The sequence below is a fragment of the Zerene cesonia genome, chromosome 17, assembly GCF_012273895.1.
Source record: "Zerene cesonia ecotype Mississippi chromosome 17, Zerene_cesonia_1.1, whole genome shotgun sequence".
Taxonomy (NCBI): Eukaryota; Metazoa; Arthropoda; class Insecta; order Lepidoptera; family Pieridae; genus Zerene; species Zerene cesonia.
In genome coordinates, this window is record NC_052118.1 from 2,439,377 (window position 1) to 2,466,333 (window position 26,957).

Here is a 26,957-nt window from a genome sequence, read left to right on the forward strand (position 1 = left end):
ATCCCCAAAGGAAACAATCACTTTTATTCATTAGCAATTAACATCATCGACATATTTCATAGTATAAACATTAATAGTAACACAGTTATAAGAATTTAGTAATATCTGTAATGTTATATTTAATAGAACAATTAATCGATTCCTCCAACACTAGTAATATCGCCCATCAAATTTTACTGTCCAATAAAGCATTACTTTATATATTTATGTTGTCTATCGAACTGCGTATTAGTTTAATCACGCAATTTTCATTAATTGAAGCAAACGATACGCCCAAATGATTGTAGCGTCTCATAAACGAAGTTAAGTTTTGTTATTAAATATATTAAATACATAAATATTTCAATATTATTACAATAGTAAAATGATTCAATAAATTGCAACTGCGGCCAATGTAACAATAAAATTTGTGATAAATAATATAACAATGAAGTATTATATAAATTCAATTCATCGCATCCGAGACGGCTATTACGTAAAACAAATCCAATTAGAGGGAAAAATGCGATCGCACCAGTACACGTGAATTACAAAGTAATATACTATTGATTAAGTATGTAGAAAAGCGAACGAATACGCATTTATTGTTTTTTACGTATTTAAAAAATCTGATTACCATACATGCCGTTGGCTATAATTCAATAATGATTTTGATTAGTCAGTACATGTGTTAAGCTCTGTGAAGGTCTAGGTCTAGATCGGCAGTATACGTTAAAAATTATCATAGCGTGTCTATTGTTTTTGTAAATAAATTATTGTATGTATCAGATGTATCAGTATATGACTAAAATTATTTACCACTAGCGGTCCGCCTCGGCTTCGCCCGTGGTATATATATAGGCTTTAGTCTTCCTCAATAAATCTAACATTGAAATAATTTTTCAAATCGGACTAGTAGTTCCTGAGATTACTGCGTTCAAACAAACAAACTCTTCAGCTTTATAATATTTGCATAGTTTGGTCAAAATATACTACGGACACTTGTCTCAGCAGATTCTTTACAAATTTACCTACTCCTGATCCTCCTTGATCTACCGTCATATGTGATAGATAGATGGTACCTCTGTACTCTGAACGTCCCAGTCTACGTTTACATAAGCATATATATCCACCCCCCCACATACACACACAGACACCGACCTTCCCCGATCTCGCAGGCGCGGTTGTGGCCGGCGAGCCACTCCTCCCAGAGCGCGGGCTGCATGGCGCGCTTGGCCATGACGAGCGTGCGCAGGCCGGCGCGCGAGTACTCGGAGAGCAGCGCGCGCGTGCGCTCGTAGGCCGCCGCCTCCGCCGAGCCGGCGCGCATCGGCGCCAGCGCGCCCAGCACCGTGCTGTCCGCGCCCTTCACGTACACCACCACCTGGCCACGATCGATCGCTTGTGTGCATAACGAGATATAGACCGACACAAATTTGAGAAGGACCAATTATTTTATAGAAACAAAAAAGCGGCAATGCTAACTTTTAAGTTTTATTGTAAATGTTTATACGATCTTTCATTTGATATCCGTATTTTTAGGTTAAAAAACCCAACCAACCCCCTCTTCGGCACGGGATATTGTTAATTATAAAGTCTTTCGAGAAAAACTAAATAAAACTGTTGATTAACACGTCGCAGATAAATTGTATGCTTTCACCGTTTGAAAAGGGCGTCGTCAGGTAACAAATGTTCACGATTTAGTATTATTTCGCAACTTGTCGGTCTTTGGGAAAAGTAAATTCCCGGCATAATCCAAAATTGCGAGCGCTTATAAACCAACGATGGCGTTGGTAAATTATGAAATTATAAATATTTCCTGTGACATTAAATTGAAATTGTTACATTTATTTACTATTGATTTCAAAATTAATTTGAGATTATATACCGGAGGCTTGTGAAATCTTTCTAAATCATTTTACATCAACACTCACCTTGCTATTTTTTAAAATAAAAGTAGCAAATTAGCTCTTATAACGATACACAGCTATTATTGAACCTACAATGCCGTATGGGTGATTGGTTATTATAAAAATATCATGGGTCGCTACGTATACACTGTTTTTATAATAATCAAAATCATTTTTATTTGTCTCTGGAATGAAAACGAAGCAAAGGCGTGTATATCTTATATGTTTCTTTGGACTTGACATTCATAAGCTTTTGCTTATTTAATTTACACTATTTTAATAAATAAACTATACTTCTGAAGTTACTGAGACCTACGGTTTCATTAACGTGTGAAATGAACTTTTCAACATAAAAATACACATTTTTTATTTTAACCCGCAGTTCTTGAGATCTGTTCATTCAAACAAACAGATTCCTCACTCACCTGTCCCGTTGGAGTGCGCATGGCAACAGACATGCACTTCCTATTAGAGTCGAACTGTTGTACCCGCAGGACCTTGAGCTTCGTCAGCTCACCCCTAACACCCAGTTCCACCTCATCAGGCGCCCAGCCTCGGAGCTCGTAGCCGTAAGCCAAGGCCGCCTCCGCAAGGGCGAGCTCGTCTGGACTTTCCGCTTCGAAACGTGCCAACTGAAAGTGAACGATCGTGTGTAATGTGAGGGAAAATATATGAACAATGTGTGCGAAATGTAAATTTATACAGTTTTGGCATTAATATGATTTCATCGACACGATACAAACAAGCATGTGTTATTGTTTATTTTAAAATTCCAATAAGAATTTTGGTATTGTTTGTTGTGGCTTGAAGATACTTAATTTTTCTTTTATTTCACACCTGGGTTCCGTGTCGTTTAAAGTTAAATTGAAAACAAACCGGTTAATGCGACCTGAACCTTATAATCTTCCTCAAGATTCAAGAAACGCTCTATAAATAGTTTAAAGTTCGTTTAGTACTTACAAACCAAAAATATTCATCTCTTAAAACCAATGCTCTTCCTGCACTCTGCTACGCAAATCTCGCGAAATGCAAATCTATTATCGCCCTATATTCGCAATCGCTTTGAACGTGATTGATTTGTTCAGTAGTTTCATTGAAATAGACCATTGTCAATACACAAATGCCAATATCATTTTAACACATTGTAACATTGTAATATTAATAAACCTTGAAAAACCCTTTTATGATTTACATTACATCAGAGTGTTGCTGATTTATCTATTGATTAACAACAATAAGCGCTATTTTTGTTCCAATAATAGATGACTGCCCTTTTATCGGAACAATTTATTTTTCATTCAAGCAAGTCTTTTAAAAGACACAATGTGGATGGGAAAGTTTTGTTTTGTCTGTGATTTTAAACTCAAATCAAAATTGATGGTCTGTTGCCGTAAATATTTCAAATACCATACCTCGGTTTACTGAACAAATTGCGGTAATTTTAAATTTGCAAAAGCCTTTCTACGAATGGCGATTCGACCCAGTTTCGCAAGTTTAATTGTTTCATTCAATAATTAGAAGTTATAAAGTTGTACGGGAAGTTTAAATGAAGGTCAATGAGATGAGTTAAAGAGGGTTAAAAGTTCTTTTTAAATTGCAACAAAATGTATGCAATGTGCACGATATTTATTTTCCAACAACTCACTTGTACTTCCGCAGATGTACTCGGCTCGCTAGAATTATCATCTCTACTTCCAAATGGCAATTTCGGTAGTCGAATACGTAAGGGCGATGTCGTCGACGGCGGCGGCGATGGCGTCGTCGATCTGGATTCAGTCAACCGAGCGTATCTGAAAATATGCTTAATTATAAAGGCTGTAAGGTTGGGAATCCTGTATTTGAGTGCTATGACCAATGGTTGATGTTATAGCAATAAAGAACTACTCGTGTAATGTAGTATACGACGTGTATTGTGTAAGTCTAGTTAGGAGGACTTTTCCATAATGACAAGGGTTAAACTAAGAGTATATTACGTATTATATATAATAAGGTATTATGAATGTAGTGCTGACATAAATTCATAAGTAAATTTTTTTTCCATATTACTTATATTAAAACGGTAAACCTTCATAACATATGATGGACAAGTAATAACGAATAGGTTTTACCTTTTGCTAACTTGTAGCTCGGTATAAGATATCAGCGGTACAAGAAGTTTCTGTACCATATTCAGATAACAGATTTCATTTTGACGTACCTTTTACGCTATTATTACAAAACTAGCCTATTTCGGTCAAAATATAATATTCATTATAAAACACACGAAGCAAGATGAAATGTATTCGAATGTGAATAGAAATAAACGTTTCTAATTATACACCTTAGCAAAGCTCTGGAGATACTACCACATACTTGAATTGTTATGCTCCTACTCGCACCAGTTTGGTTTCAGGTTGACATGCATAAACATTTAAAGCGATTAGAATATTTACGGAGCATATTATATTGTACAAATTCATATATCTAACATTAAAATAGATAAGAATAAGAAGGAATACGAACTTATCGTTAGATCGTAGCGTTCCGTTCGCTCTGGACGACTTCTGGGATCGAAACTGATCACTGGTGGTGGAATTACTTAAAGAGTCAACGTGAGGTTGGCTCACCACCACAGTGTTACAGACGGCAAGAATCAACAGGAACTCACGGACCTGAAGAAAATTGTTGCAGAATGAGGATATTTCATAAAGACTACAGTCGAAAAGCAATTATGATGTAATCTTTTATAAGGAAATCTGGCGACGTTGTGAATAAACTGATAACGTGATAACTGCTATCGGACAATTTTAAAATGTATTTATAGGTCTCATTAGATACGCTATCTTTTTACCGAAACAAGGAAATTGCCTTTCAAATTCTCTTAAAAAATGGAATGAGCTTAAATCTAAAGATTATATCAAAGAGATAAGATATTTAAGGATAGGTAGGAGATTCATAATTTTACGAAATTCAATTGCGATGCCTACCTTTTGTGTATGTTGAGCGTCATTGCTGTCAAGTAAATGTTGGAGCATTCTTCTATTCGGTGATACTTTAGTAATAGGTGTAACTATAGGGGGGAGCTCCGCCGAGGGCTCTGCGTCAGGACCAGGCGGATGATCATAATCCACTCCCCCCACTGTACATCGCCGAAACACCATTTTGTTTTCCGTCAACGTGCCAGTTTTGTCACTAAATAAATAATTTATCTGACCCAATTCTTCAGTGATATTTAACGCTCTACATTCCGTCCGAGTATTTGTTACTGAGTCGTACATCTCGACGTCCTGATGTATATGATACACTTGCAATAGCTTCGTCATTTCTATTGTAACATATAGAGAGACTGGTATCATGACCTGTAGTACTATTATGTACGTCCAGAATATTAACAGGCCCTCGTGTGTCGGTTTATCAGCATAGGGAATGAACGGCGTAAACTTATTTAGATATGGGTAGTAGTTGTCGAACCAAACTTTGCAACCGACGGCGCCAGCGCAGCAAAGAAATAACAGCACTAAGACGCACCATATCACGTCTGTGTTCATCTTTCTTTCTAATTTGGAACATTTATACCTCGGCCCACCATTGTTGAGCATAGCCTTTGTTTCATGTCCCGCATAGACGACTATTCCTTCCACGTAATCCGTGTTTTTGATAGTGCAATCTCGCAAAAGTAAATTGTCTGAATTTAAAGGAACTCTTCCCCCGTTTGGATGTGATATTGTTCCAGTAAATCTGTATATTTTCGTTGAAGGCCTTTCCACCTCCACCGTGCTTTTGAATTTTAGCGGATTAAACTCGAGTTGCTGTAAGAAATATTTGGGCAGGTATTACATTTTTACGCTTAGAGAAAGCATTCCCACGGCTTTTCACCACAGTAATTATAGCAATAGTCAAATAATATTTTCAAGTTTCGTGCCGATCAAATTATGCAAACGTCGTTTACGGCGACAGCATGAAAATCGAGGTTAAATGTAGATTGAGTTAACAGTTCGCTGGATATCTAGTTGATGGACTATATATTGAACAATAGTACAATGGGTAATCTTAAGTTCACATTAATTTTGATACACAGATCTCAAAGCGAATCTTATTCGTGAAAAGGATTGAGTTGATATTAAGATATTTTACACATGCAATACAGGAGATAACATTACTATAATATTTCGCCTGCTTTAGAAAATAAAAAACTTGTGGAAAGAAATTAACTTCCTAAGCAGCGCAAGTCAGAGATTGTATGCTACTGTGGTAATTAATACTATTTAACTAGATATTTATTCGTTAACTCGCTAAACATTACCTTTTCCTTAAAGCCCGGAGCGACGATTCGCTGCTTTAAATTTGTTTCTCCATCCAAATTGCAGGTATCGAGATAGCAAATGCCGAGAGGGTTCGACGACTGCAGCAGCACCATGTCGGCCGGCACTGCTTCGTTATTCGACAAATGCACGAGATCCCCGACTCGCACGTCTTTCCATTTCATTCGCACGTACCTCTCCATGGATCTGCGGGCAAGGGACGGCAAGCTATTTAGATGAAAAGAAACTGGCTCATTCACATCGAGGCGAACTTTCATTTGGGTGATCAGGAATGGAGTTCTGTTTGGAGTCAAAAGTAAAAACTGCTACTGTTTAAAAACTTCTATTAATCGGCGTAGTTTTTGAAAAAAAGAAAATCAAATCAAGTGAAATTAATTTATTGATTAGTATTTATTCGTAAAAAAGAAGATAGACCTTTTTCATAGATATTTATTTGTTCAATTACACATAAATTTACTAAATGTTTGTATAATATTTTAGGAGTCTAAATAAATATGTATTCAATTAGTAAAAATTATAAGGCTAAAATATCATTCTTAATCCTACGAGTACCACTAATAAATTAACAATATATAAATAAACGAAGATCATTAGTATTTGACATTTTCAGAGTTTTTCCTAGTAAATACATTGATAAGAATTTCCGATACCTAATTAATTAACTATAATCGGATAGCCTGAAACAAAAAAATACAACATGATAATGAATTAATGAGAGAAACCAATTAAGACAATGTCAATATCCAGTATACTGTATATTTCGTTCGTAAAGCAGCTTAAAGCCTTGTGTCAAAAAATATTTGGAATATTTTCTAATGAATCTTTACAACGACGTTTTCAACGTTTTTCCCTAAAATTTGATCCGATATTATGTTGCCGCTCGAAACATAAAGTATTTACGGCATTAAATTCGCAAAGAGGTTCGCGTTTTCAATAGCGTTATTAAAAGGCTATTCGCGAGGAATTCTCCAGTGAACGTCAATGATGTTATCGCGTGGGCGAGGTGCCGCTTCACAACACTGCTGAAGCAACAGGTACCCGTTGATAACAAACAACGCCATGTTTTGTAGATTATTTTTATGTTCCAAATAAAAACGTTCAATGACTGATTCATTGAATCTGGAAAATTTATGATGGAACATTTGTAAGTAGTTACTCATTTGTGAATCGAGTTCGTTGAGATTTATCTTAAGAGGACGAGTAATTTACGTGTCTAAAAGCTTAACTAAAAAGATGAAGTTTTATTTTTAAGATGTAAGGAATTGAGTATGATAATACACATTTTCCACAAAAAATCTAAACCGCCTAACAACTTTCATGACAAGAGCAAATCTAAAGGCCACCCAAAATACAACGTCGACGCCAACCCGGCAACGAAATCAATGAATTTCATATCAGTAGCCAGTACTGATAAGAAGATATTAACTAAATAACTAAATCGTCCAACATTAACTTATGAGATTGAAAACACATAACTAAATTAAAAGACTCCCATAATGTGCCGTGATTTATTACGTCTAATTTTGTGCACGTGATTATTTTGATGTGGAATAGGATGCAATGAATGTACCTAACTATGTAAAAAGGTGGATTTCAATATGTTAAAAAGAAAAAAGCATTTTCTAATAACAATTTCATGATCGGTGGGCTTTGTATTTATCGGTACGTAGATAATTCGAAACCAATATTCACAAAACCAGCAAAACAATATGGGAATTGGGATTAAATGCTATTTGATTATTATCGAAATCTGCCACAAAACGTTATGATTATACGGTGTCTACGAACATGTAAAATGTTCGATTACATTTTATATAACACCCATTATTTAAGCAAATAAAACCTAGCTGTTGTTTGCTTTACTCATACAGAACATAAAAGTTGACAAATGTTAGTTTAAAAATTTGATGCGCTATCGACGAAGTTGAAATGGAAAGTGAGGTAAACGCAATCGTAGTTGTTTACACGTTGCTTGGGAAATGTAGTAAAAAGTAAATACACGCGACTTTCATTAATGTCGCTATTGTGCTCACAAATTAATCGAGTTCAACTCAAACAACAATAGCCATTTACAAAATATAAAAACGTTATTGTGCAGCTGGAGCCATGTAGTGAAAATAAATGTACTGAAATACCCGAATGTATTGATACAAATCTAATTTAGTTTTCTTGAAAGCCATATTGGCATTTTAAAATAGAAATCGAATGCCGATATAGGCCTTTTACTTTTAAATGTGTCTATTAAATTGATGAATAGGCTTAGATACTGATTAAAGCTTTTAGAGCAGACACTGCTTTTAATTTTCGTGGAATGCCTATTAAAATACGAATATATTGTTTGTTGTAAATATTCTTTATATGCTTCATTTAATATTAAATTTATTATACAGAGTAACTTCTTGACGGGAAGACATCTTCGCAACATCTAAGGAAGATTGATAATGTTATTATTATTATTTAAATTGATAAATAGAAGAATATCGACCGTTCATTTACTACAACCTAAATACATATTAACTGTGTAGGATTATATGAAATCATTAGGATATTACGTTGCAGATTTGAAGCCCTGACGAGCGTATGTTCTTTAGTTAATTATACTAAGTTTAATTAATCATCAGTATGTGATTGAAAATTTTATACTTAGTATTTTTTTTACTAGATAGTAATTATCCTACTATCCTATTACCCACTATAGTGCTTTTGTTGCTCCTTCACGCAAAAACTACTTAACCGATTGAATAATACATAGGCAACTTTTTATTCCGATATTCCTTCGGGATACAGACTTACGCGGTTGAAAACGCCGGCGCAGCTAGTTATTCATAATTTTAAAATTACTTTAACATATTGTATATTTATAATTAATTATTAAAAAGAAAGAATGAAAGAACTTAATTACTGTTTAAATGACGATGGTCATTTTAACAATAATTACACTTGACCAACGTGTGAACAACCTTTTGAGGAAAATAGGTTCCTATTAAGCACAACGTAAAGAAATTTTTAATAATAAATTATAACAAAAAAAAACAGGTTATCGCATCGTGTTAAATCAAAAAGTTTTGTTTAATATACAAAAACATTATTATTATGTCCTAATCAATAAATTAGAAGTGTAATGAATAGAATATATAATAGTAGAATGAGGTAAAAGCTTACTTATATTTTATACAATAACCAATTACGATTACTATTTAGGTACCTATACAAGCAGGAAAATCTCTTATTTGAGACGAACAACATCTTTGACTTTTAAAACAACTAGTGTAGATATTACGTAATTAAAGCTTATGGTTTTACGGCACGTATCATCTGATGAAGATAAGATAGGAGTCTAACTACAAGTTTATGCGACGTGTTCCGTAATTAATTATTTGTGTAAAAGATTTATTCAAATTGAACAAAATTTTAATCAAAATAATGAATAACTATCTACGTATTTAACAAGTTAATCCGTTAAAATTTAAATTAAAAAGATACAACAAAGTCTTTTGTTTTAAAAGACACCTTTTTTTTATAAACAAAACATGTGAAACACGTATTTTCCAACAAATTTATTTATTATGTTATATCTTACGTAATAACATCCCATTGTCCGATCTGAAAAATACAACAATGCCATTCGTCCGTTGTAAAGATAAACTAAGAAAATATTTCTAAAACCTCAAGCATAATGGCATTGCCTCTATTATAATCTAGGTCGTTTACATTATAAAGCATCTGGAATGCGAGACCGGTTCGCAAAAACAGGAACGCTACACGATGTCATCCATCATTTTGTTAGGACATGTGTAAAGGTACCCAGTACCCGCGGTCCCATTTGCGCGCCCATTAGATTCAATGCCAATGTTACCGCTGGGTCTTGACACACTTATCTTACTATTAAATACAACAAGTTCCTGCTGTAATCTGCATTTATAGAATGGTTATATTTGGATTCTAATCTTAGTTCAAGGTACGGCAATGTCATTGTCGGACCTACAGGTAATGTGTAGGACGTAGGTGCATATTTGAACATTTAACTTCTCGATAATACTTAATAGTATCAAAATAATATATATTCATGATTTTAATGTAACACACTCGTATTTTATGCTGATAAAGTTTCAAGTTTTCCGATATTCTTTTTCTATTTGTATACTATGTGACTATTCAGTAAAAGACCGCTTTAAATTAACCTCTAAAGAGAAATTTCTAGAACTTGCATCGGCGGCACTGTCACATACGCAAATAGCTGAACGAGTCCAACTTTCTCTTTTGGCCATTCGTTATTAGTCAAAGTGTGATGCGTCTACATCATTTGCGCGGTTAGTGTGCCAGTTACATCAGCGGATCTTGGGCGAGCAATGTGAAGGTCAGAACATTCACTCTCGACCTTACAGACGGCCACTGAGCTGAGCTAAGGCATCTACTATGAGAAATGTATAATCTTATGAAATATATAATCCGAGTAAATTGTCTTACACTTAATCTATGGATAGCAAACGTATGCGATATTACGTTTTCGATGTGGATAAATACAGTAAAGCCGTGAAGGCCGGCACATTCACCGACCAACTTATTACTGGACTTAGGACTTAGGTGGACAAGAACGTCAGCTGTCATACAAAGCTTAATCTATTTTTAAGCTCATCAGCTCGAGATTGTTGTAGACCTCCGTAACGATATGGAATCTTATTTTGTTTCGATTTTAGTTTCATGGTTATAAATTATTTAATATGTAATACCTAGTTTATTTTTAAATGAGACCGTGGCATTTCAAATAAACCATTTAAATGGTGATGAATTAATGAAATGAAATTATTAGATTCCACATAACATTGGGGTTTTGTGAATTCGTGAGTGTGAAATAGAGCAAAACTATAATAGTCTGTAATGAGTCATAGATATAGAAATGCACATTGTACGGTAATGTTTAAGTTATTATTAAAGTGGGTCATGATACGTGAGTGCATTTCAAAGAAATATGATCTCTCATATTTTGTATTATTGGACTTGATCACATGCTCCACAAAATAATATGTAGCTAGTACGGTAAGAAATTTATGTTTGCTTTGATTGCAATGGTCAAGAAAATTAATGAATATTTAAATATATACTATATAGTCTACATACTCACGTATGTTTACAAACTGGACGAGTAAACCTTTACGTGTTTACGTCTATTGCGTTGTTGTAACTCTCTTTGATGTTGAGTTGAATCACCTCTATACTACATTTGAGCCTCTAAACTCGTATCAAAAGTCCTGTTTTAGTATTTATCTTCTTCTATAATAATAAGCTCATTAATAATTTATTTTCGTCCGTCTAAACTCGAATGCACTAATTCACTATATATACAATGTAATAAACAAACAGTAACGAGTTTTCAGCGTGAGTAACACTCACGATTTCCATTGGAGTCAGTGACATGAACTTAGAATCGAAGGGTTTATAAAATGCATTGGTATAAGGCAAACAGTTATACGCATGTAATGACTAGGCAATCATTTCTTTAAGTTCAACAAATAAATTATTGATTTTCGTAGTTGGAAGGGATAAAAAATAAGGATAAAATAATAGTTAAATGCACCTATACGTCATTCTCTCATATTGTATTAGCTAATATCATTGTACATTTCACTTTGTAACTAATAAATAATTTGGAATATAACCTTAGAATCTATATACATATACATACATATATAAATAATTTGCTGTTTAATAAAATCTCGCTAAAACTTAAGAATGAATCGATGGAAACATTATATATAATAAAGGTTTTGGTGAGACAATATTACCTATTTAAGCTTTGAAGCGAAACTATATATATTGATGGTTCATATAAGTAATTAAATTATCTGGTCCACAAACCCGCTATAGCAAGGCGGACGTTATGCAGTTCCACGTATAAGTGAAGTATAGCGACGTCACAGACGCCTTATGGGAATTCCAGCTTTGTAAATATATGGAGAGGAAAAGTCTGATAAGCTGTAATACAACGGTTCAAGTGCCTTTCAAATTTCCTCATCCATTTTTATAAATTCATATTTAATTATTAAGATATTGCAAACACAACTGTTTGTGAAATAATGAAACACTGATTGAGAGATGATTAAAAATTATTTCCTTTTGTAATTCGTATATTTTGTGGTGAAGTATACCTACTAGTAGAAATATTTAGTGTTTTTGTTAAATGACGATATACATATATACTTAAGTATATACTATATTTCAATTATATACTTAATTAAAATAAAATAATGTTATTATAATATTCCTTTTTAGAAGCTTCATTGATTTTAAATTATCGTGTTTTTTGTAATCCGTCCAGTATATTAATAATTAATAAGACATACATCTATACCCAACCCTTGACACAGCCCAGTTCAAGGACTCACTATCCTAAATGCGAAGTTGAGGTTACAATTTAATAAACAAAATTAAACCTCATAATTGCACAGTTAAGGTCTATTTTTCCATTTCTTTGAAATACTCGCGCTAAACTCGACGGATTTGCATAAATTCTCATAAAATATCATAATCTACGGTATTTTTATTCGGTGTTCTTAAAAAAATACTAGCATTTTTTACCTACGTAAATTATCACAATCTTTACACATAAAATTAATTAAATGCTATTTTGCTTAATATTACAATATCATTATATATGCTTTCCCTGATATAATATTCCTACTCATAACTGAATATTATTATAAGTCTACTAATTACAATGTAATTACGAGCGATTACAACCCAATTACATATGATGTCTGCAGATCATAAGGTGTGTTAACAGAGCCAATTTCTTACATTCATGAAATATTAATATCCATGGTATTTTACATTACTGGCGTACAATTAAAATTTAAGCATTGCAAACCGGAACTTTTCTCGATACAATTTTGCAGTCTTTATCGCGTCAGCGACCTTGCCACGCGACGCCGCTACGGAGTTGTACATAGTCATTTCCTAGTTCCACCCAACCTAGACTTATTTAAATTAGGCGTTTATTTTGTTATCTAGATACACTAGAAGATTGATAGTTTGAATAAAAAGAAATAATAATACTTCGTATATAAAATTTTTTTTCAGTTTCCTAAAATACTGTAAAATATGTAATTTTTTATTTGTTAACATTCGCATTGTATGGCAGCAGTTTAATTAGGCATATGTAGGTTAATTCGTGAAACATAAACTATGACCCAAATTGCTAATATGAACGATTAAATAGTGATTAATTATAAAAATATATACTATTTGTGGATTGTACTTATCAAACAAAATAAAATCTTGCCAAACTAACCTACATATCTACATAATAAGAATAGAGCTGTATCTACATAGGTATTATGCATATAGACGTATAATTTCACTTAAACAATATAACCTATCTATTTTCTTTTATTTGCCCGTTATTACTAACGTTATCTTAATATACCGTACTAAAAAACCATGACACTACGAAAATGTTGTTACTTAATGTGCCGCACTTTCTATGAACGTGTCGACCAAACTCTTATACGTAGGTTTGATTCGACGTATTTATTATTTATACAGAATGGCGAATTACTGGAAACAGATTTCATTTATTGCGAATCGACTATTCATTGTTTGATTTGTTTTATTTCTATCAAGTTCAATTTGCACGAATGACCTTCATTCGACGTTTTATAAAGTGCATTATATTTTATCATAAAATTCAACACAGAGCTACGTTTGCCTTGGCAACGCCGTGGAAAAAATTGTTTACATTTCGTTACAATTTGTTTTAACAAAATTTATGAAACTATGTTATTAATATTTTTATATTACAAAGATTAATTGTACCATACAACTTATCTCAATTTAATGTAAAGTTTTATCTTAAGTACCATAAAACAACCTAAAATGTACGAAACATGTTGTGCTATACATTTTTAAACTATTTTACGGGTTTACACGGTTGAAATATACAGACGCGTTGTCATTTAATTGCTATTCTTTGAATGATACGATCATTTATTTAATAAGCCAAAACATAAACGTTGTTAGAAATAATGACCGGATATTTGGGCACATCCTTCGGCATAAGATAGTTTGAGTTTAGGAAGGCATTTTCCAGTTTGTTGTTTCACATATAAATACAGAGATGCAAATTGGACGCTAATAGAACTGTTGTTGACTAAGGTGTGTCCGACCTTAGTATGTGATTGGCCCCACCTACATGGCAAGCGGAAATAAAACAATAATTACTTAGTGTTGATAGCTATCGAGGCTGAGTGAATTTCTGGGAATCATCGGCAATGTGTATCATGAGAAAGACTTTTTTTGCACAAAATGTTACGATATCTGTCTTGGTAAAGTTTGGAATAAACAAAATATCTGAGTGCGATGGATTTTATTCACATTGACTAACAACAATGCCACAAAACATGAATATATAATCTCATTTCTAAAGCTACAATTTGATGGAAATAAAAATGCGTAGTTCAATTGCACTCCCATGAACACTATGAACTTTTTACAATATTTACCATTAGCTTTCACCAATTAAAACCCAGTATTATGTTTGAACATCTTTCTATAAACGTAGAATAGAAAGTGAAACGCGACATGCAATGCATACAGAATATATTTTTACGATACCACGCATTTTCGATGTTAAAATATCAAGTGTGTCCAATCATTATTATTATAGATTATCTAGAATAAACTTCTTAAACTTTAAGGAATGGTAACTTTGAAGTTAATTAGCTTTTCATTATTCAAACCTCATTTAGATTCGCATGTTTCAAACAAACAATTGTCAAACTATATTCCTAACATTATAATGTGTTGAGGACCACGAATGCGAAATCTTATATCTTTAAACGAGCAATTCTTGTATATATATATATAATTGGAATCTCGGAATCGGCTCCAACGATTTTCATGAAATTTAGTATATAGGGGGTTTCGGAGGCGATAAATCGATCTAGCTAGGAATTTCGTTTTATATTCGTGTTTTATCGACTTAAACTTACTTTTTTAACAAATAGGAGGCGTTTGAGTAGTCCCAATTTATTATGACTCTTCCTGACATCTATTGGCGAATAATAATACTATTTTTTGGCGAATAATTAAAGTTTCATTAGATGGCGTTGTTAAGTAACGAAGATGAGTGTTTGCTTTGAGGTTAGACTAATTGTTTATATTGTTTTGTGTCTTCTTAATGCACGTGTTCACTTAAAAATGCCTAAACGATCTTGGAAAAAAACGCTTATAAACAATCTAACTTCACGAAGTTACACCGAGCAAAGCTCGGTCATCCAGGTACTTGTATATTACACTAGCAAAGATACGCAACGTTAATAAGTTTTTTAAACTTATTTTAAATGTTTTATGACTGATAACACATCTACTATGAGTGCCATAATATCTCACTAAAGAGTACCATGAAAAGGTATAGAATGTGGGATAATACCTCTAAAGCTCGCTCCTCTCTCGTCCTAGTGAAGTCTATTGCATTAACAAAGTAACTTTACGTTTGAAATAATTATTCTATTGTCACACGAAATCCATCCGTTTCGTATAATATTTTAACATTGAGCTACAACAAAGCCTGGACGATTTAGACGTGATAATGTATTCATTTAACCGGTAGTTAATGAATAGACACGGAATCGTATAAATCATTATAACGATCCATTTACTGATATAATTGATCGTGATAAGAACAAAACATTCTTTAATATACAATAAACGTATCAAAACGTAATCACTATAGGCATTTATAAGAAAAATGTATAACCCATTTGTTGACATTGAGTTTGATTTGCTATTATTAAAATGTGAATATATATTGTGACATGATGATGTGGTCTGATTAACCCTATTTAAATATCAATTGTTAGAAGACTACACAGATACCCGCGACAAAATTATATCTGTATGAATTATTTTAATATTAGGTATGAAAAATTAAGCCCTATATAGTTAATTTGGCATGAACATTCTAAGCACATCGACAAACGGTTCAAATTTAACTTCTTCGTTCTAGTCTACGTATTATAGACAATAGTATAGGGTTATTACAACTAACGTGAGTATCATATTTTCTTAACACGTGACCACATTTATAAGGCTGCCTCCTATGAGCATTAACGGATAAACTCCGGGCATATATCTACTTTTCTTACTATCATTATAGTATATAAATAGTAAGTACCGTGCAATAATTCTAATATAGCAAATAATAGGTTTAATGGTATCAACTTATCATAAGCTAAATAGTTACATATTTCAGCATACGATGTTTTAAAATGTTATATTGTGTTACTATACTGCGCTTTTTAAGGGACGATGGGAATAACTCTTGTTATTTGCGACATAAAATTCTTCTCAATATTAAATACATTGTGTATTGGGTAGAGCGGTCATGTTCGTGACGAATCAACTCAGTTTTGGCAATATGTACAAGATAATTATGACTCGCGTTGTACCGTTATCTATTCGCTTTCTTTTCGTACTCACAAAAGGGCTGTCCATCCTTACTAAGATATTAAGGCATGTGTTTGTTTGCTTGTCCTTCTTTCACATCGAAACAGAGCGGTTTTGTGGTATGATTTTACGTCTGGATATATAGTGATATAGGCTTAATTTTAGCACGGGGAAACATCTCATTCCCATCCAATATGATGCGCATTTGAAACGCTTCGAAATCGATAAATTCCGATGGATGGCGATGTATTTATAATGTGACATGTATGACAACTGTTGATTTCTTATATAATGCTAATTTGTAAGACAAACGAACAATTGAGAACGAACTTTTCAACATTACATTATCCTTTCATCATGAAACGCTATTACAATGACGATCTAAAATGACGACCTAATGCTAATAAGTATATTTTCACACATATAACAGCTTATAGCTATTATAGTATTACCTTACGGCTTATGTAATATGTATGAAATAATAAAATTGTAATAAATTTAAATTATTAACATAGAGTTTACTAAATCAAAAATTATTTGTGTATTTTTAAACAACAGAAGTGTTTATGATTGCTCATAAACAAAGAGTTGACAACCCTAACAGGAACCGGTGAAACTCACGATGTACGCAATGACTCGAAGATGTTCGGATTGTAAGTTGTAACAGCATGACGTCTTACGGATAAATGAAGATTCACCTGATACGATTTTTCAAATTCGCGTTTCATTGAACGCTCGATAAGAATCCTTATCGTGACGTCGCATCTCATATGAAAAGTTAGCGAAATGCAATTTTTTGTATTGCTCTCTTTACTCATGATTGATTGATGTACTGGTCTTTAGGTGACAAGGGCAAATTTGAAACGAAAATTTCTGAAAATTGTGTGTTTTTCTGTTTCAGCACCATGTTATTCATAAGGACTTTTAAGGAGATTATGGATATTCATTAAGCAATTAATCGTTACTTCGTAGCAATAAATTAAAATTGCATCTTATAATTCTATCCTCGATATCAACCGGTTTATGGCTATTCAGTCAGCCACGGTAGGTACTGTTTAAGAGGTAGAGACGAAGACCTTGTAAGTGCACATTTGCATATTAAGCATTATGACACAAAAAGCTCACTTCCACACCTACTCTGTTAACGACAATAAATAAACAACCAATCAACGAACTTAATAAAACATGAGAATAGGGAATTCCCCCAATGCCAATTCGTTTAAGAGCAAAACCAAATATAAATTTAATTAATTTATATTGACTTATCTTGATGTTACATCGTTATGTCATGTGTAGTGTTTCATTGTTATCAGTTAGGATTGCAACATAGCACTGACTCATGCTTTTAACAGACGTATAATTTAACATATAATATGTGGATAACAAATATCAAATTAACAACATAATATTTGTATTTGACCGACTTAAATGTATCCAGGGAATCCCTTCCTCTTCAATTACTCACAAAGCGAACTGTTTCATTCCCATACAAATACTAATGCGAAAATGTGGTTGCTTATGTATTTGTTTATACTTTGATGCAAAGGTGCAACAAATGTGCGCAATAATATTAACAACTTAAGTAAATAACCATATGTATACGCGGGATATTATACGTGCTAGAGTGGGTGGTTTTTATCGGGATACCACATAAACGCTTTTGACGTATAAATTAAGGTTTTTTCGGCTCATTTAACTCACTCTTTAAATTTAGATGCTCTTTACTACTCAACAAGAGGAAATTTCAAGATTCAGACTTAAGGCAAATAAATGTACATGCAACTATCGAAGTCTCCAACATTGCAGTTTAATGGGCTTATTTCAGGAAAACTTATTCAATATTATACAGAGTCGTATTGTGCTAATCCACAAACGAATGGACGATGTGTAAAACCATAAAACATTTCAACTCGATTTATTCATTAGGTAAAATTTGTGTCGCGCAGATATGGGGTTGCGAAAATGCAATTTCTTTGGATGCAACTGCAAGAATTTTTACCATTTATTTTCAGTCATCATTTTTTATCAAGTCAATTAGCGACACAAATCAAAAACTTAATAAATAAACTATTTCTGTGAAGATTTTAAATAAACCGAACCTAACCGAATCCAGCATATTGTTCCATTTCACAATTTAATTGATTATAAATTATAATCTAGGTACTCAAATATATAAAGGTATTCTGCTTTCGATAAATCAATCGTTACCTAATGTATCACGACAGATCCGTTCGTAGGTCATATTTGTTTAATCCATTTAGTTGTTACATCAGATACTAAATCACATTACGCTATATACTGTTACAAAATATTTAATTAGCAACACATGTAGGTAAACAGAGTATAGATAACATAACGCTTGTATGGGCACGGTGATTTTTAGTTTGCCTGCGAATTGTACACGCGTCTTGTGTGTTGCATTACACTCACACTGATAAATACTTTCAATTTGTGTTATACAGTCACGTTCAAAACGAGAAGGTGATTTTTTTTTATAAACGTAAATTCTTGCAACTAGGCAATGGTAGTATTCTGTTCGATAGAACGAGAAATATAAAAATTACTATACTCGTATATAAAATACAAATATTAGGTACGTTTTGTTGTTAGAATAGGGAACCGACACTGTTTTTTATTTATGGTATAATTTTTATGATACAAGTGTGTAATAAACTTGAACAAGTTTTCATTTCTTTTAAATTATAATAAATCCGTTTTATAACTAATGGGAAAAAAATTATAATAAATAACAATCAGTTCGTTTGATTAACTGCATACAAAAGCATGCAAAAAGTGTAGCGTTACACAAAAAGACAAAAACGTTTCCGTTTCCGGAATAAAAATGTGTCCTTTATTCGCGTTCAGAGCGAGGTTTTAACAAGAGCGATAACACTGGAGGTTAAAAATATAACCAAAAAATCTCCAGGCTATGTATAATGTACATTGAATCTTTGTCTTTAGCGGTTGATTTCAGTTTTTTTTAATGTTGGTACTTTCAAGATAATATCAAAACTGATTTTGAAAATCGATTGCAAACTAAAATCCCGGCTCCTGGAACGAAGATATCTCTCGGAAAGCGCATTTTTATGGTACTTTTTGAAGTTTTGAAGTTTGAATTCTCGTGTCACAATGTTTGTTACCATACTCCTCCGAAACGGCTGGGCCGATTCTCATGAAATTTTGTGTGCATATCGGGTAGGTCCGAGAATCGGCTAACATCTATTTTTCATACCCCTAAATGATAAGAGTAAGGCAGAACAACGTTCGCCGGGTCAGCTAGTAGAGTATAATACGATAATTTTAGCTTCACATACAATGCGAGATACTTCGATTCTCATACGATAGGCTTCAAGATACCGTATAAACGCATCACAAAAACAATGCATTCCCACTCACAAATAGATGTCCCGTTAATATTTACACAGGTGCTATGACAATCTAGTTCCATCAGCGGTCACTATGCTATAATCTTAGGTTACCTAGTCCCGTTGTGCCATTGTCGTGACTCGGTACAGATCACAACTCCCCGTAACCAGGGGGGCGAGTATTGCAAGCAGTACTATAAAAGTACAAAGCACTCTATTAAAAGGAAATAATGAGTGGTCGTGGGTGATTTACTTTGTATATTTTATTCGTATATTGTATTTACTTGAAGTATATGGTTGTTAAGTATATTGTAGCGAGAGAAATGAGTCATCGTATTGCGTGAGGGATTTGATAGTATAATTTTATCAAGCCTATTATTGAAATGGATAGGGATATTAGAATTGACATGTTATAAGCAGTTGGAAACACAGTCGTCTGTTAAATGTTCGTCGAAAAATGTCCTAGTCCCGGTGTATTGTGTAGCTCTATTGAAAATTATATACTTTTTGAGTGTGATTGTGAATCTAGTTGTTTATTGTATTTGTTATTATATAAAATTGAATCCATTTTGTAATTTCTTAGTAAGTTATTGGAACTATATACTACGATGACATTTAGTGCAGAGATAGTTTAAGATCTAAGAAATACACATATGATACTTTTATCCCAGAAATCCCACAGGATCGGGAGATCTATGCATTTAGATACCTCGGCCTGCTTATTTCTTCTTTTGACTACGCAGGCAATGTGGCGGGCGGAAAGCTGATAAATAATATGTATGCACGATAAAATAAATCAAAAGAGAGGTAACTTTTACTGTCACCTGTTCCTAATGAGAACCTTTGGAAAAGTAAAAACTAAGATTTTTAGGAATACACTTTTCAACGGATTATAAAGCTGTAAGTTTATGATCTATACGGTTTAAGAGATACAAGATTACAAACATCGTCTTTAATCGTCATTTATTAATGTTGGTTTTTATCAGTCTTGATATCATTCAGGGTTGCCTGTTGCCTGTTGCGCTTAAACAGCCTCATACGGCCTTCAAAATATTCCGGAACTCGGAACTAGTTTCCACATGAACAAATTTAAACGACTGTATCAGTTATACTATAACATTTTGATAATAATAATAATTCAATTCACGCATTATCGAAAGGTATTTGATAACTATTACGGGGGTTTCCCACGTACGGGTATTCTATAGATAGATTATTGTACTTTTCAAAGTCAAAAACATGTAACGTGATCATTAAGTAAACGCAGAACGATAAAAGTAGCTGGGGAATACTCACATTTTAAAGAGTAATATCCTATTCTGTTTCCTCAACATCATTTCTTTTATGCAATTACGTACAACAGTACTAGAATATAATAAAAAGCCCTTCTGTGTGTCGTATAACGCTCAAAACAATGCACATTATAGTTTTATAGTTATTTTGCTCGCGAAGAAAATGTCAGTTTCATTTTAATCTTATACAATGAATTAAAATAATGTTCGTTATATCCGACAGCGGTAATGTTAGCGAATTGAATAATGCACTCCCGAGAGAATGTGCCTGGAGTGACGCCAGAAGTGTTTTCATACAAATGCAATTTTCTGCATTAACTCTAGTCTTAAAAATACTGGAGGAATCCGTAAGGCGCTCCTTTTGATATGATGACATTTCTATGATTATAAAACAGCTTTATATTTTAAACAGGAAAAGCGACTATTGCATAAATACAATTGCAGTGATAAATATAATAATTTTACATTAGAAGACCGTAGGAATAAGGAAAAAAACTAAGAAAATTAACTGTGCTACATTCGATTATAAGGCACAGTGTCTGAAATGATAAAGGTATATCGATATTTTCTTTTAACACTGAACAAGTAGGTATTGATAACTGTACTTTATAGTTTATACTTTCAAACGATATTGATCATTAATTTCCTCTGTATAACTAGTGTGCCAAATTACTGAATAAAAAACACCCGGTAATAAAATGTAATTTAGATATGACTTTTAATTAATGGTTTTAGCTTTAGTGGAATAGCTTTTTCACACAAAATTTCATCCGATTTGTATTTTCATCAGTTTCACTATGTACGAAATGTGAATTACAACATATAGCAGTCGATGTATATAATATATGAGAGAAAATTGAGTCGAATGTCGTAAGTACAACAAACTATTATTATATGATGCTTCATTAAAATGAATGTAATTAAGGCAACCTAAACTAAATTGATTAATTTGGAACAATTATTATATTAAAGATATAATAATTTTATGCGGTATTTCCAACAAAGTAATAACCAATCTCAACTGAATTGTTACCCCTGCGACTTGTTACTGTAAATAAATAATATATTATATAACTTGTAGGTATTCCTTAACAAGCAACTAACCACCAATAAAACTTATTATTGTCATTCGCAAAGAATTGTGCATATTTAAATTTGTAACAGCTCATTGGTGAAGCAATTTTGACAATTTATAACAACTGAAATGTATTGGTTTCAGCAATCATGAAACAACGTTACATAATTGCTTCAAATTGGAGACGATAAAGAGTCAATGTCAACGTTCTAAACGTGCGGGTGCTTTAATGAAATTGTACATTTTGTACATGTAGTTGTCACCTTCCAAAAACACAACGTACCTACAATTTTAAAAGGACGCAGAAGAATCAATTGGCACAATGTCAACGCATGTTCATCAAGATTGTTCTAGAACCTCTTCATAGTAACGATCACAACTTGAAATTATTAATCTGTGTGTTTTGAGAAAGTCTGTGAATATTGCTTTACGAGTAGATGGATCTGGTACTTAAGAGGTTTTAATAAACATTTTTTTTAATCATCGACAAGTTACTATTCATAAATATAGCCGTGAAATAAGTTGGTAGTCAGTACACTTGCTTCGCTGAAAAAGTGTGTAAAATAATGAATTGCACTTTAAATTTGAAGTGTATGCAGTTGGAGACATTTTAAACTATTTTTGTAAAATATTCTTTGCTAAGACATGTTATAAATAGCGATTTTTAAATTCACTTTGAATAATAATCAGACGATGTCATAAATTCCGAATAGAATAGAATTTCTATTTTTACATTTATTTTTATTAACAGTTATACAAAATATAAAATAAGTTTTGTAAATGTGGATGATATTTTAAATAAGAATAAATACTTTTCTCCGGCTGTAAAATAATGTTGATGATAAGGAATGACGATCAAATGAATTTCTATGCAATAACATTTGTTTTATTTGGAATATCGTAAACCTAAAAATTACATAAGTAGCGTATTTCATAATAGAATAACCTAGGTACCACCACCCTTAAAATAAAAATAGTCTACATAAACAGTACATCATTTACTTTTAATAACGTCAATAATTTAATTCCATGTTTATTTAACGATTCGTCGAAAAAATATGATGTACACAAACAAACGGTTCACACAGCGATCACAATGAATTCAATATAACGTTACAGTGAAACGAATACCTACTTTGTTTTGTTTCAAATCACGATCGACCTAACAACACACAAAGGAGAACAGGAACAGTTTGCTTACAATAAAACGCTCATTCAATTAATTCTCTCGACGTTTATAGATTGAACAGATTGCTTGTTTCATTTTGCGACTATTCGCGGATCTTAAGTGAATGCTTCGAGATCGATCAAGGTCTCTCACGTGCATTCAGGCTGATGCGCTTATATTGCCATTGGTGTGCAGTAATCATTGATTATTGTGTGTAAAATAATACTATAAATAGAAATAATTATAGTGTAGGTATGTTTACTCTACTCTACTGCTTTGAAAAATTGAGTTACCATTAGAAGGCTTAATTTTACCGAACAACGTAGGCTTTTTTTTTCCACTCCGTACTAACCCTGACAAAGCTGGAATAAGAGCATAACATATTGTTTTTGAAGTTTTACGTCCACCGCAATAAAATAGACATTAGATTATTTATCACGACTTTATTTCCTTACTTAATAATAACATTTATATAACCTTGACTATCTTCTTTAATTTTTTTTGAGCTTCTATCAAACGTCTGTTTTCCTTCAGGCCCATGACGTGTAAATACAAATCCGATGTTGATGTGTTTGTTCTCAAAATCTAAATGCTTGAAATGTAGAGCAGCTAATTTTAGTTTTACCATACACGCAATTTTAATAACAATGCGCAGTCTGAAATAAATACGAAGGAAGTTTGTAGGTATATTCGATGTATGGAATTAATCCTCCACTTTTAAGTACGTGATATAATATAATATATTTTAAAGTGAAGTTTTAGCAAGTGACTTTCAAAGAAAAAAATGCAGTACAAAGTAGCAAATTTTTAAGTTTGATGTGATATATTTATGTTAATAAATTTGAGAATACTTTAACTGATAAGTCATATTAATGAACATTTTGAAGCACTTAAAACTTACATGAGTGATCTTTAATTAGCGGTCCACCCCGACTTCGCCCGTGATACATTTAATATTATTATAACGATAAAAGATTATTGGAAATCGATAAAGTAGTTGCTGAGTTCGGCGCGTTCAAACAAGCAAAGACTTCAGCTATATATTATTAGTACCTATAGATATAACTCATCGATACTAAATTCATATAACATCCCCATTGAGCGGCGTTCAATATGCAACATCTGTAACAAAACTGTCACTTTATAAATTGCTTGCAGCTCGAAGATTATTGTTTTATAAATATTTTTTATTTACTTCAGCATTTTTTCATTAAAACCACTCACTAACTAATCATTGCCGGCCAATACCTCGCTTTTTCTCTTTTCTGCAAAAATCATTGAAAGGTAGGTATTTAAATTGAATGCCACGGTCAAAATCACTTTTAACTGATATAAACTGAAACTCAAAATTTTTAACATATCAACGGTAAACATGATGCTTTAATACTGTAAAATTATCGAATTTATATGGGGATTTTATTTTAACATTAACGCTCAATATGACGCTAGTTTGTTTTTTCGGTTTCATAAATTCATATCACATCCGGTCTTCTGCCATTTTGAGATGTGAAACAATCAAACATCTAAACGAATGTGAATCATAAGATAAAGTGGTTTGTGCTCCCAATATTCAGCAAGGGAAACAAAACCTACAGAGTACCTACTACCCGTGAACCCGTGAACTCAGATTTTAAAATAATGGTACATAGTAGTAGTTTGAAAGCACAGAGTAAAACTTGGGTAAATAATTTATTTTCGGTAACTTCATATATACCCTACTATAGGTTTGTGAGGAACCCTCGGTGCGCGATTTTGACTCGCACTTGGCCGGTTTTTATAAAGAAAAACATTCAATAATTTGTAGCCATAACCTTTATACGAAGGATACAATGAGCATGTAAAGTGATTAACAGAAGCGAGGCAATTAGTAATAATTATCGGTCGAAGCAAACAAATTAGCAAAGCACTATAGAGAAGGCTATTTATTAGTTTATGAGGAAGTGTATATGCTCGTTCATTCAATATGTTTATAGAACACATCCAGAACATTCCAAGTTTTGTTAACAAACCTTAAATTGCATTCCGGTTAAAATTACACAAGGCTCATAGAATTTAAACGAGTTCCATAAATGAAACATTAAACTGTGTAACTCAACTAGACTACTAGCGTACAGACCATAATTTAATTTGTCCAACAGCTTAGCCTGTCGTGTGGCTGGCGTTGATTTATAACTAGGGCATCACGGCGGTCACGCGGCCCTCATCGGAAAATGCTTTAAAATAAACTTCTACACAACTACTTAAAATATCGAACCGAAAGTATTTAGTTCGAGAAAGTTACGTGTGACGCGTGAAAATATTTGTAAATATTGAAACGTAACCGTTCTCTGCGATTGTTCGAAGGGATATTGGCGAAGTGCCATAATGAGCGACGTTATTAAGTAACATGTCGCTAAGCCGGTGTTTGTGATAAATCGACTCCGTATGCGAGTGCGTTTCAACGTACTACTGACCTGGACATGAGTTTCATTTTGATATATAAGATTAAATCACGTAATAGTTTGTTTGTAAACAAAGCTATAAAGTACTATAAAGGGAATACCCTAATCAATTAATTGAACTAATCTTGAATGTATCACATGCAGTCAGTCAGTAAAATAGTTATAAAGCTCACATTGTTTCCGTATTAACTCATCTATGTAATATTATAATGATTTCTTATCGACATCAATATCGTCAACTATCGGTGTTTCTGATAAGGCACGCATACTTATGAGCTTCGTTTGCTCAAGTGGTCCAGTAATTTATATACAGCTGCCGCATGACGCATATAAGAAATGAGTACATACAATAAGAAAACAATAGTGTCATTACATTTCATTTAAATGAAAATTTAAAATAAAAATCTAAAACGTAATTACATAATATCATAATTACACAATTCGCACGATAACTCGATAGTTACCGCCTGCTTACTGCAACTTTATTTTCATTATTTTAATAATTAAAATAGCAGACCTTCCCGTAACCGATAACCATGACTATTTTAACGGCACTAGTTTACGACTTACTGATAATTTGTAAAAATTTGATACCAGAATAAAACTTGATACACCTAGCGTCCGCGCAGGGACGATTAAAACAACGTCATAGTATGACAATAAATTAATACATAACACAAATTACAGCTATGTAATGATTTGTGTCTTTTATTTGAAATATTTATTACTAGTCCCTAACAAAAAGTGGTGCTTTAGGAGGGACGCGGAGTTTTCTATATTTTTTAATGTGGATAAAATGATATTTTTATAAACACCTCGAGACATGAATAAAAATACAATGAATGCCTTGCATGAGTCATATTTTTTCAGTCAAGAGTAGCATAAAAAATGCATAGATTGTGGGATAGTTTAGGGCTCGTCACTTCACAACCTGATATATATCTATCTGATTTATTTATCTCCGTCACTAATTCCCTATGTAT

The 26,957-nt window shown here is 32.8% G+C and overlaps 1 protein-coding gene across 5 annotated transcripts in view; it reads right to left on the reverse strand.

Annotated features, from left to right (window-relative positions):
• Window positions 1-26,957, reverse strand: part of LOC119833691 (probable phospholipid-transporting ATPase VD) — a 44,403-nt gene that overhangs the window by 7,489 nt on the left and 9,957 nt on the right. For 2 of the 5 annotated variants that reach the window (XM_038357829.1, XM_038357827.1), the window contains exons 2-8: window positions 6,172-6,376; window positions 4,856-5,677; window positions 4,392-4,540; window positions 4,210-4,257; window positions 3,535-3,679; window positions 2,315-2,521; window positions 1,141-1,363 (exon numbers count right to left, since the gene is read on the reverse strand). In XM_038357829.1, the coding sequence (XP_038213757.1) occupies window positions 1,141-1,363; window positions 2,315-2,521; window positions 3,535-3,679; window positions 4,210-4,257; window positions 4,392-4,540; window positions 4,856-5,677; window positions 6,172-6,376 (1,799 nt within the window). The remainder of the gene's footprint in view (window positions 1-1,140; window positions 1,364-2,314; window positions 2,522-3,534; window positions 3,680-4,209; window positions 4,258-4,391; window positions 4,541-4,855; window positions 5,678-6,171; window positions 6,377-26,957) is intronic. The other 3 variants (XM_038357831.1, XM_038357828.1, XM_038357830.1) reach the window with 2 other exon arrangements.